Here is a 13,199-nt window from a genome sequence, read left to right on the forward strand (position 1 = left end):
GAGTTCTATTCGGCCCATTTGGTTAATAGTAGCTCATTGATCTCTGAAGCTGAGCTAGCCATTTATTCAAAGTGTATTGACTTTGGCAGCATGGCTGGGCAGCTTGTTACATACCCCCTCTACCTTTTGTGTAAGGAGGAACCTCCCGTTCTCAGTTTTAAATGTCCTCCTCTTCCTTTCTACTTAGATTTGATAGGATCACTTTATTAGCCATATACAATTTCTTGCATTAGGAATTTGTCTTTACACACACCCCAGCTTGCTCTCCATGAGACACACAGGCACACAGAGGGGGAGAGAGAAGCTGGGGGTCAGAGTGCAGGGTCAGCCATTGTACAGCGCCCCTGGAGCAGTTGGGGTTAAGGGCCTTGCTCAGGGGCCCAATGGAGTAGGATTCCTCTGTCGGCCACAGGATTTGAACCGGCAACCTTCCAGTCACAGGCGCAGATCCTGAGCCACAGAGCCACCACTACTTCCATCCTCTGTTCGTGTTTCATGTTGATTCGGAACAAGCCGAGGTCACTTAGTGAACTTTAGGATTTTGAACACTAAGCTGGCTCACATCATAGTGTTTTCTGTTCAAGACTGACTAGGTTTAGCTCTGAGAATGTTAGGGCAGAAATGTTATTTAAGCTCGGTAATGTACTGTATCTGGCTGCTTTTCTGTGGACTGATATCTGAGCTGAAATATCTTCTTTTATTGTGACCAAACTTGTACACAATATTCTTAATAAGGCCTTACCAGTGCATTTCTCATATTGGTACCCTTTGATCTCAATTCTACACTTTTAACTAGATATCCTATATTTTGCTTGCCATTTCACTGCTTTTTCAGAGAATTCTAACAAGAATCAAGTGTCAACCATCCCTAGAACTCTACTGCCACACAGATCATCCTCGAGTTATCTATTTCTAGTTATCTGTTTCATAATTATCTCTATAACCTTACACACACTAGATGTCCTACTGTACCCACAGTTCTGTATCTGTACATATTTGATTTTTTGTCACCTTTTTTTTCCTGGATGAATGTTGGAAGGATTTGGTTGCTTGCTCATGAATAACAGCTCTTGCTTCCTTCAGTACAATTGACAGAATAACATCAAGCCCTGGAGTGAAATCTTGACTGAGTCTGGTATCTGAAACATCGGCCTCTTCTACGTTAACACTGTTTAATACAGACTTTCCCCCCTCTGCTACCTGAGGCACGTTGGTGACTTATTTCTTTTCATCCGCCTGATGAAATACTCCTTTAGCCCATCATCTATTTTCCTTTCATCACATGAAAGTTTGACATTGTCCTTACCCACACACTTTACCTCTTCCTTTGCTATTTTAATACTGAATCATTATTTTAGCCTCCAATTCAACATTCATTTCTCTCTCCCTCTGTCTCTGTTTTTTAATAGCTTTTAAAGTGCTTCCCTTTTCCTCGTATAGTCGTTTTCTTAATTCATTGAACCATTTGGGATTCAACTTCCTAGCCTTGGATTTACTCACTCTTGGGGTGAATCTAATTCATTGGTCACTGTATGTTTTCCACTCCTGGCTAAACTTCACTTGCAAAAGAGCCTGAATTTTTCATACATTTCCAAGATGAATAATATATTCCAATCTATTCCCAGATGAAATGAGTAACTGGTGTGAACTCTCACTGCCCCCCAGTCCTGCACTCCACTCGGTGTCAGTCCTTGCTGCTCATGTGTTTAGCCCTTGTGGGCATTGATTTTACTCTGTTCTGCACAGGGACTGTACTTAGCATGTGTGCCTGCCTCACTGTTTTGTCCTTTGCGTTTTTCCTTCTATATTTTACTTGACTTGACTGGCTTCTTTTTTAATTTTTGTATTGACTTTATGTATTAGCGGATATTTCCTGAGTCAGGCTGGATAAGAGCAGCTGGTATTCAAAAATTCCTGTACTGTCGTCACTGCAAACAGTGACTGTCCTTCACAGAGCTCAGGGCTATTTGATGAATTAATACATATTTCGCGGTGCCTAGGTACAGTAGGTGCTGCATTCAAAGTGTGCCATAATTCCATAAGGAGACAAATTCACCTGTCAGAATCAAAGGTTACTATTTTCCTGTCTTTCTTTGTTCTCCCTCCCAATGTCCTAAGTATCTACTGTACAGTGTCTTGTATCCACAACCTTCCAATTATGTCCTATTTTATTACTTTTGATCTGTACACATTTTTAGAGTCAATATTTTTCATCAAAACTTGAAGACTCAAACTGAAACACTTTTATGGGTGAAATATCAGCAAACATTGCACAGGAAAATCAATAGAATATTTTGTTTGGTATGTATTCACCTTGGGTGGTACGATAGCTCAGAGATTGGTGTTACTGCCACACAGCCCTGGGGCTCTGGGTTCGTTCCTGGTGGTGCTACCTGTGTGGAGTTTGTATTCTCCCATATTCATATGGGCTTCCTCTAGTACAAGTACAAAGACATACTGGTAGGGTAACTGGTGTCCCTGGTGTGAGTCACTGGTGTGAGTTTATGCATGATTATGTCTTTGTGTCTGCCCTGCAATGGGCTGGTGTCCCCTTGCCGGTGTATCCTGCCTTGAGTCCATTGAAGGCCAGGAGAGACTCAGGCTCCCCGGTGACCCTAAATTGGATGAAGTGGTTAGAAAATGCATAGATTCACATATGTATTAAGGACAGTATGTGCATTGACATCCCTGAATCTACTGTATGTGGTGGAACCACCTTTGCCAGCCCCTAAAGATGTGAGTCTATCTACTGTAAAACAGATGTCAGCAGATGTTGCCAGTGCACTGTTTTTGGGGCTCACACTGGTTTTTTTACCTGGTCTTGCTCGGTCAAAAGTGAAGGAGGTACAGAAAGGAGTCCTCAGGAAAGCCTTTCAAAATTCCCCATGGGAGTATGAAGGATGGTAATGTTCTTGCTGGGTTTCATCTTTACTGTATCTCATTACAAGTGAGATTCTGACCGTGACCTAAGAGTGACACAATGTCTTGCACACAGTTAGAAATGCGCAGTTGTACTTCACCCAGTAGGCTATTCACACTCCTCCTGTGTCTCTCACACAGAAGTGTAAGTCAGAGTCCGAAAGTGACCTATTTTGAACTATGTAAATTAACCATGTTCTTGAGTGCTTCAGACACACTAGGACTGCTATAAGTCTATCAGAGTGGCCAAACGCAGAACAGATAAATTAAATCCAATCTGATATGATGCCAGGATGCCAGGCTGGCATGGGGACCCAGGGTTGCACTGCACTGTGGTGTGAGAGGTAAAGATAGAGTGTAGATTCACACTTTCATGCACTGCTGAGCGAGATCTGTTTGAGATAGGATTCTGGAATTGAAGAGTAACTGGTTCTGCGTGCTCAGTTCAAGAAAGTAGGGATTTAAACATTTCTACATTGATTTTTATTTCTGCAGTACTCTAAATTTAAGAGCTTATATCTTTTTTTGTAGCATAAATCGATGCTTATATTTATTTATACAACCACACCACCCGAAGAAGGCTCCACAGCCGAAACACTGGGTTTCTTTTCTTCTCTTTTCAGCATGGAATAAACCTTTAACTTGTTCCTTTGCACACCTTTCTGTGACCTTTCTGGTGGAACTGTCTTCCAATTTCAAGTGTTTTCAATTTATGCTGTGAACTGTATAGTCCTTACCCAACACTTAGCCCTTTGCCTACTCTGAGAAACCAGAACTCTGTTTTCTCTGATCCATTGTGGTACAATCTTTCCTCTTTCCTTTCACCAGGTCAAGGTGGATTTCTGCACGCTAATGCAATCAAGAGGGTGAGATGTTTTAGAGATCAAAAATATTTGCTCTGAGCGAATGTAAGAGCCTGCCACTTTAACCTGTCCGGATTCAGCTTTCTAAGCTCTGAAATGCTCTTTCAGTGTGTCAGTCAGACCGGGGAGTGTATGAGTCTGAAACAACTGTGGAGACAGGAGATTAAAGAAGAGGCAGAGACAGAGAGATTGGAGGGAGAGCTGACCAGGCTTTATTGTTGTTGAGCAGAAAGTCAGGAACAGACAGAGGAGGTAAATGACAGCAGTCCTTGTCGCTACAAGACAGAAAGAGACAAGCAGAGATGGAGAGATTCCTATCTGCTGCTGGCCAGTATAGACTTTAATTATCTCCCTAATTCCATCACCACATTGATTGCACAGGTGCACAGGCTGCTGGAATGTCAGAAAATAGCAAGCACGGCTCTACAGAAAATAAGTGTTCCTGAGAAGAAAGGAAAACAAGCCCTGGCAGTGAGGAGAAGTATTCAGCTACACGCTCACATGAAAGAAAAAGCTCTTGTTTCTTACAGCTGTGCACAAAAGCCCTAACGTTACAGATCAGGAACAGAGGTCTTCTGGGGTCTGGACTGGGGTATGGTAGACAGTAACAGTGTCACTACTCATGACGGGGCTGAATTGATGTATCTAGTGGAAAATGTGGGGGTGGGGTTCAGTGTATAATACAGAGGAAACGTAAAACCTTCCCAGAGTGTTTTTGCAGTATGTCACTCAGGATCAGAACCCACGGTTAGCGACTAGTGCTTGACAAATGTGCCAATAGATTCTGCCCACCTAGAGGCACCTTCGTTCTCGGAACCACTCTCACAGATGGCTGCTAATCACGTTAGTCAGGGTTGACTGTCGCTCACCAGACTCGCTGACCCCACGAAGCTTCCCTTTCACTACAGGGTTGACTCTCGCTCAGACTCGCTGACCCTGCGAAGCTTTCCTTTCACTACAGGGTTGACTCTCGCTCACCAGACTCGCTGACCCCACGAAGCTTTCCTTTCGCTACAGGGTTGACTCTTGCTCACCAGACTCGCTGACCGCGTGAAGCTTTCCTTTCACTACAGGGTTGACTCTTGCTCACCAGACTCGCTGACCCCACGAAGCTTCCCTTTCACTACAGGATCGACTCTCGCTCACCAGACTCGCTGACCCCACGAAGCTTTCCTTTCGCTACAGGGTTGACTGTGTCTCACTGACGATTAGGTCATTCTTAGTAGCTCAAACCTGCAAATCTGTTGATCCCTGTTCTGGCCCCTGTTTTCCCCCTCTGTGGTGACCTCTCACCGAGTGTTTCGTGGCTTCTACCCCTACATGAACCCAGACTACAATCACGTAGGAATAAAAAGCCATAGAACACAGCAGGAGACATGCTGCGAGGAAGAGGGGGATGGGCAGTGGATCTGTGAGGCCTCACTGGCCTATACTGCTCAGCCATCACCTCACCTACCTGAGAGACAAGGGGAGAGAGAGAGAGAGAAGGACAGGGAGAGGAGGAGGAGTGAAAAAGCGGTTAGCAAGAGCCGGCTCTCTGCAGTCTCTCTGCAGAAGCTGCCCTGAGAAGACATGACAGAGGTGCAGCTCAGAAATAGTTCCACCAGCTCAGGCTGGCTGTAGAGGTTTGTGCTCCGAAGCAAATGAAGTTCGTTTGTTTTGTTTTTTTGGGAAGTGACAAGAAAAACAAACGAAGTATGAAATCTGACCAGGGACAGCACAGACGTGGAAAATTGAATTTTTTTTTGTTTTCCTCTGGACTGAGCTTTGTGCAGCGTTTGAATCGGGCACGCCTGACATTTTGATTTTTGAGTGCTGTTGCTTCTGAATGAGTCCCAGCACTTTTAATGGTTCATGGAAGTAAATAAAGTACTAATAACTGTGCAGTTTACAATGCGAATCAAGTTAGGATCAAACACATCTGACTATAATCTGCAATGCTGAACACTCATTCCTCTGAATCTTGGATGTTAATGCCTGAGAGATGAGATAATAAAAAAAACCCAAAAGAATTCATAAACTTGTTTCCCATCCAATTATCTTGACATTGCAGAGACAAATTTTGAGCCCATCTCTGTCTGAACCCCAGAATCAGTTTTTCTCTAATTCAGGAGGGGAAATCCTTGACAAAGGGAGGCAAATCTGTCACCGGAGATGATTTATCTAGTTTCCATCAGAATATCTGAATTTCTTTCAGACTGGGGAGGGATGGAAGGGAGGACGAGGCAGGCGATGCTCAGGAGAGTCGGGAAGAGGGAGCGAGTACCTGCTGGAGCCACTTCTCCACCAGCCCCTGGGCCTCCGAGGGCGCGATCCCGCTGGCCAGAGCCACCCGCTCGCCCCGCGCCGACTCCAGGTAGGACAGCAGGGCCGGGGCCGGGCCTGGCGGGGAGAAGCCCAGCCGCGCCACGCCCGGGAAGATCCTGCGCAGGTGGGGCTCCACGCGCCGGGGGTCCCGCGTCTCAGACAGGATCTCCAGCAGCTCCTCGTTGGACAGGAAGAAAAACCTGGGAGGAGCAGACGGGAGCGCAGGAGAGGGTCACGCCACGCACTTCCTCTTGGGGAACCCCCACGTGGCCTCAGGCTCCAGTTTTGCCACACCCAAAAACAGATTTATCCCCCACAGCAGCACCACGTCAGACCGTCAGCACAATCTGTAGCTGCCTGCCAGCTCTTTTTAAAAACATTTTCACTGGCAAGCCTCTGAGCCTTGGGTATGAAGGCTGGGAAATGTTTTAGCAAATAAAACGATGGTGTCAGAATTTAAAACAGGAGGCAATACAGAGTTCAACTGAGCAAAAAAAATGAGTTCAGAACAAAATTAACTTGAATATTTAAGAAAGATACCAATATGTCTATATTACTGTATTGCAGTTGCTGTAATTACGATGGTGACGATGAAAGGTGTGGAACCTTGGAAAAAAGAGCCTCTTCCTCTCCAGATAGTCGCTCAGTCCTTTCTGAATTTCTTCGAGCATGTCCTGGGCCTGCCGCAGTCTGTCCAGCAGGGGGCGCTGGGAGAGAAGCTTCAGTACGTCGCCCTCCTGCTCTGAATCGTGCATCAGCTCTCTCCTGACAGGACACACAGAACAGAGCAGTCGGCCTGACTTCTTCATCTCTCTCTCTCTCTCTCACTCACACACACACACTGTATATTGCATCGAAAAACAGTCCTCTCCCACAGTAGAGACAGAAACTATAGAGCCCAAGAGGTTTGGACACTTACAGCTCCTGGAAGGTTACTAGTTTATACTTTCCATGAAGACTAATTAGTCTTTTTATACTTTTTAGTTTATACTTTTCCTTAGCCATGAAGACTAATTAGTCGTACTAATTAATCAGGTTGACTCTTTAATCTAAAGCAGTTTACATTTGCACCCATTTATACAGGTAAGTCATTTTACTGGATAAGCTTCTTGCTCAAGGGTACCACAGCTGTGTCTCACCTTGGATTTGAACCCACAACCTCCCAGTTACAAGTACATGCCCCACACTGCACTCTTAAGCAACTACTTTATTACCAGCAAAACAAAAATTAGCCTTTTTTAAACCCAGGACAGCCATTTGCTTGACTACTTTGTACTGAATCAAATGTTTCAAATTGTGGAGAACGTGTAACTGCAATGAATATGTCTCGCTGGGATGAGGGCTGTTAGACGGAGCTGTACATCTGAGGTTTATGACATCTTTCACGCCTCAAGCAAACACTTGAAACTGTCACAGTGCCCTCTGTCACATACAGCTGAGCTCCAGTCATTCACAACACTTCTCCTACTGCACTGCCCACACTGTGACCCCTCAGTCTGTGCGCAAGCCCTGAGAAACTCTCATGAATCAAGCCCAGCGCTCAGCTCTGTATGGAAATGAGCTTATGCAAGTTTAATAATGCACTTTCAGAGGGTTTTAAATGTGACAAGTCTGGAAGCTAAATATTAAATAACGGAACCTCAGAGCCTGGCAGCAGCTGAGAAAACAAATTTCAGTTTGGCACAGGAGGACGGTATTTAAATTCAAGTCCTCTCTGCACAAGACAAAGAGAACAGAGACTGAGAGATAGGGGGCAACGGGGAGTCTAAAGGAATATTATCACCCTGCAGGGATAAGTGCTGTTTTTTTCCCCATATAATGAAGATGTGTTTCCACTATTTATTCTGTTTTCGCTTTGTTACCTTTGTAACCTTAAAGTATATTTAAATTTATTAGTTGTTTTTATAAAGGCATAGGGGGATCAGGTGGCTGACCGACAGTGCAAGCTGAAAGGTAATGAGACAGACAGGTACTGTAGTTAAATCAGCACAGGGATAAGCAGCATAGATTTAGAAAAGGTAGGTCTTTGCTTAATTAACGTTAGAGCTCTTTAAACATGCATCAGCAGTAATGGACACGCATGGAGCATGTTATAGGATATTTGGGCTTTAGAGAGCTTTTGATACATTTTCTCATTAAAGATGTACTATCAAACTAGAGATTGTAAGCATTTGGGAGAATGTGTTTGGATCGAGAGTTGGTGAACTAGCGTGATGCAATAAGTGGAGTACCTCAGAGATCTACGTTAGGACCACTGCTCTTCCTGGTTTGTTTAAACAATCTAGAATCTAATTACAGTATTTATGTTTTTAGATGATACCAAAACAGGGGGATTAGCAAAGACCACAGACGTTTCAAAAGAAATTCAAAAGGATTTAGATCAGATGGAAAACTGGGCAAACACCATGCAGATGGGCAGATTGTGTTTAAAATAGATGTTCAGAGTATTACATGCAGGTAGCAAACACATAACCTATAACTATAGAGTGGGCAGCACTGAGCTTGAAGCAGATGGCTATGAAAAAGACTGAGATGTTTATATTGATACATTATGTATGTCTTTTATATACCGTAGGGAAACAATAAAAAGGGAATCAGAATGTAAGGATATATAGCTGAAAGTGCAAAGTTTAAATCCAGAGGTATTATGTTAAAATTGTATGACCAACAAGTAAGACCTCATTTTGAATATTTTGGTTTAGCTGGCAAAATATTGGTCTCCATATTACAAGACAGAAATTGCTATCCTAGAATCTGTCCAACAGAAAAGAGACCAGATACAGTATAAGGAACGTACTCTGACAGATTAAAAGAATTCAATTAATCACGTTTTGAATAGAGAACACTACGAGCAGACCTGATTCAATCCTTTAAGTCCCCAAAGCCAACTACTGAACTTTTTCATTAACAGCAGTAAAACATAAATCACAGGACATTAATGGAAACTAATGGGAAGCATGAACAGGAAGTGCTACTTTTCCCAAAGGGTGATGGGTGTCAGGAACAAGCTGCGTACTCATGCTGTTGACAGTGACACCATTGCATCTTTCAAGACGTGGCTGGATGAGTTTGTACCAGAAAACAAATGAGTAAGAGGGACCAAGAAGCATTACCAGGTTCTGTCCACAGCCTGGAAAAGTAGTCCTTGGCTGGGCATCTGCTCTCGGAGGTCGGGGGAGCTGAAGACGGGCTCCAGGTACAGCCAACCAGTCTGCACCTGCAGCCAGCTGTCCAAAACATCCTGCAGCAGCCTCTGGGAGGACAGACAGGAGAGGCGGAGGAGAGGGAGGAAGGCAGAGGACAATGGGGGACGGGGTTTGGAGAAGAGGGAGACAGAGGGGAGAGAGGCAGTGCAGGATGCACAGAGAGGGCCAGAGATGTCACAGAGAGAAATGTGGAGGGGGAGAGGGATGTAAAATATTACAGGTCCAAGCCTAGCACTGTACGTGACTGTGAAGTTTGATCACAGATGGTTTCACCTAAAAAAAAAAAGTTTAGAAACTGTAGCCAGATCACATTTGGAGATCAAAAAAATAGGCAGTTTTGCAGTGCTGAGAAAGGGCTTGAAATGCTTTGTGGGTTTTTTTTTGCAAAAAAACAAGAGGTAACATCTCCTCTTTATTTCACGCTACTCAGAAGCACCTGCTGAGCAAAGCAAAGTGCGTTTGCTTATTTGTGAATGATCCTTAAAGATCTGAGCTCCAGACGGCGAGTAACGGCCCGAGACACAGGGGATTGGAGAACCCAAACAAGAACACCGAGCTGTAAGAGACGATGGTTTTAAAGCAGGACCGGGGGCGGGCACTGCAGTGAGAGTCGGACAGGCAGAGCGCAGGGAGACGGAGTGCGTACCAGCTGGCTCTGCCACTCCAGGAGCTGGCCGAGGAAGGGTCCGATGAAAGGGGAGCCCTTCATGGCACTGGTCTTCACTAGCTGGTCTTCCAGCAGGGCCTGGGCAGCAAGGAGAGGGAGGGGTCAGACAGACATCCACACACACACACACACACACACACAAGCCCAGGACAGAGGGCCAGGCAGGGAGAGAGAGACAGGGGGACGGAGAGCCGCTGCGTGCACCTGCACGTCGTCCACTGCCGCCAGCACGCGCGTCCCGCTCTCCCGGTAGGGCACCAGCGTGAGGCGGACCGCCTGCCATTCTTGGGCCATGCCCCCCAGGGCTTCCTCCAGCGCCAGCTGACTCCCCGCCTGCGTGCCCACCTCGCTGAGGGCCTCCAGGTGGCGCTCCAGTCCCTGGCCCAGCAGCTCACCCAACGGCACGCTTTCTCGGGGCGCCAGGGTCACCCCCACCTGCCCGGGGGTAAAGGCGGCATCAGTATTGCGCCTTAAGCTGTCTTGCCCTGTCACAGTACTGTCCCGGGCATCACATTCAGGTACGCGGTATGCCAGAAGAGCTGACAAGAGACTAAAATGTCATCAAAAAGTCTACATTTCATCCAAGTACACGATGGTGACTTTTATAGAAACAGATCCAAGAATCCTCTGTCAAACGCAGAGCTGTCACTGAGTGACATGTTTCACCACTGGAATTGGCAGAGGTATCAAATTTTGATTCTGGCAAGAGCCGACCAAACAACTACCACATTCTAAGCAGGTTCTAGCTGGGACTGAGACAATAAAGTACACTTTCTCTCTCTCTTGCTTTGTCTCTCCCTCTAAGCGCGCACACACACACAGACCCACACACACACACAGACATACACTGCCTGTATCAAGCTACCATCTCATTACACCTCACAGCCCACTGTCACTCTGCTCTTAAATGCCACCATTAAGAATGCGGCGAATTCTCTGACACTGAGGTCTCTGCGAATGTCATTCTGCAATTCCAATTCTAAATGTCAATTTGAGAATTCTAATAGTCTATTCTAATTTTAACAATGCATATTCTAATTCTAATAATAATCCATTCTACATGAGCGTCAGTGCCTGTCAGCAGGGGCAGCTCTGTTCAATGTGTGCCATTAACTGTCACTAAATCAAACTGCCTTTTGTATATTTCTTCTCTCAGGATGCTGTGTGACTGAATAATGTAGCATACATTTCAATCTAAAGGATGTGAAAAACCTCACGCCGAACAATACCAGATTATTATCCTTAAGAGACCAGGGCCATGTAGTGCTACAAAAAGCACTAGAAAAAAACTACAGACAAATACATCCCTAACAAAACCTATCGCTAATTTATTACCGTTTCTTTGTTAAATGCACTTGGCAATCATTTGACTAGTTGGTTTCACTTCCTCCTGGTGGCGTAGGGCTGTTCTAGTGCATTATAAAATTTGAGAAATGGAGCTTCAACACCCTCTGACACACTGTGAAAGTCTTACAGAGCCAAAGACAGAAGTATTGGAATCCCCTGTTTTAAAACTGTGAATTCTCTAACACATATACAAGGCAACACTTGCAGACCAGTGGAGATATTGAGACAAGTCTCTTGAAACTCTTGAATCTCTTGAAACTGAAGTCTTTCTATATCCTGCTGTGTAAACAGCATTCCAGAGTGGGTGCAATAATAATAATAATAAATAATAATAATAATCTATTCCAGTTAGCACTTTTTAAAGTTGCATCTCAAAGCACGGTATAAAAAAACAGTTGTAGGGACAGCATGTACTATGGGCAAGTGGGTAGAAGTGCAGCAGAAGTCAGAAAAAGGAGCACACACAGACACTAATTTACTAAAAGCCATTGTGAAAAGAGATGTCTTGAGTCCGGATTTAAATGAACTCATGGTAGGTGAGCCTCTGAAAACCGTGGGGATAAAATTCCAGAGTCAGACGAATGAAGCGTGCGAGGTGGGGAGTAGACAGACAATAAGTCAGACAGGTACTGAGATAGTTCAGGTGGGGAGCTGCGTCAGCATGCGTAGGCTGCAAAGGAAAAAAAGTAATAAGCTTACTCCATGCTGAAAAGAGAAGAAAAGAGACACAACAAGAAGGCCCCACAGCCGAAACGTTGTGTTTCCTTTCTTCTCTTTTCAGCCTGGAATAAACCTGTTACAGGTACTGAGGTGCCAAGCCATGTGGAGCAGTTTAGGTGAGCATGAGGATTTTGAAGTGGACTTGAAACCTGAGAGGAAGCCAGTATAAGGATTCCAAGACAGGTGTACTGTAATCGCCTGCATGCGACAAGGTCAGGATTCTGGCTGCCGAATTCAGAACATATTGGAGTTTTTTTCAGCCTAGATTTAGTTACCCTAGTGAGCAGGGCATTGCAGTAATCAATTCTAGAAAAGACAGGTGCGCTGATCAGCTTTTCTAGGAAAAATGTCCCAAACCCACTCTCTACCTACTGTTTCTAAGAGGCATAACTGCACGTCCGGCGTGTAATGAGTGGCTGAGTGGCTAGGGCTGATGTTTGTGTTTACAGAGAATCAACAATTCTTCGCTGATTCTACAATAATCTGTTATTCCCAAAATGAGAATTTGTTTGTTTAAAAATAAAAGAGCTGTAAACAGTCCCACCAGCATCTTTGCTCTAAAACTTCACAGGGCTAATCCATGGGAGTCTATATTCTTAATAGGGGTTCTATTTAATTGCTAGGCTTTTCTTTGTAAAAAAAAAAAAGGGAGTAAAATTAGCACTGTACTAAATGCTTTGTTAATATGGTCCTTAAGTCTTTTAAAAACGATTTTTTTGCTCCTAATGAAAGTGGGGTTTGCTAAGCAGAGTAATTAGAACAGAAGCGCCCGGTGTATTGATCGATATCCTGCGAAGAATTATTGCTGCTGCTGGCAGTCCTCCCAGTGACAGAGGCCCTGACTGCCCCCCTCCCCCCCGATCTGATCACGTTGAGTTAACATTTCAAAGCCGCTAATTAAGGCATTGATTTCAGATCACAGCCGGAGAGGATCTGATTGAGTCTGGCAGTTCGCTCGCCCGCGCCCGCCACGAATAGGCTTCTGCGCTGTTCATTAAGAACCCGTCATATTAAAAAATTATTTTCCGCAGACAGCTCTCTGCATGCTAATGGGCTTTTTATTACATTCCAAGAAGAAGAAGGGACTAAAGAGCGGCGCTTCAAAACACGAAGGCTGCGAAAAAGCCATATCTTTTATTTCAAGTCCTGTCTCGAACACGGCAAGTTAAT

General features: G+C 44.7%; 1 protein-coding gene across 1 annotated transcript in view; it reads right to left on the reverse strand.

Annotated features, from left to right (window-relative positions):
• The window catches only part of LOC148829855 (dynein axonemal heavy chain 3-like), a 112,652-nt gene that overhangs the window by 70,038 nt on the left and 29,415 nt on the right, over positions 1–13,199 (reverse strand). Inside the window, exons 8-12 of the mRNA XM_088922626.1 lie at positions 10,167–10,397; positions 9,942–10,040; positions 9,203–9,342; positions 6,696–6,854; positions 6,049–6,289 (exon numbers count right to left, since the gene is read on the reverse strand). Of these exons, the coding sequence (XP_088778752.1) occupies positions 6,049–6,289; positions 6,696–6,854; positions 9,203–9,342; positions 9,942–10,040; positions 10,167–10,397 (870 nt within the window). The remainder of the gene's footprint in view (positions 1–6,048; positions 6,290–6,695; positions 6,855–9,202; positions 9,343–9,941; positions 10,041–10,166; positions 10,398–13,199) is intronic.

The sequence above is a fragment of the Atractosteus spatula genome, chromosome 8 (assembly GCF_055471065.1).
Source record: "Atractosteus spatula isolate fAtrSpa1 chromosome 8, fAtrSpa1.hap1, whole genome shotgun sequence".
Classification (NCBI taxonomy): Eukaryota; Metazoa; Chordata; class Actinopteri; order Semionotiformes; family Lepisosteidae; genus Atractosteus; species Atractosteus spatula.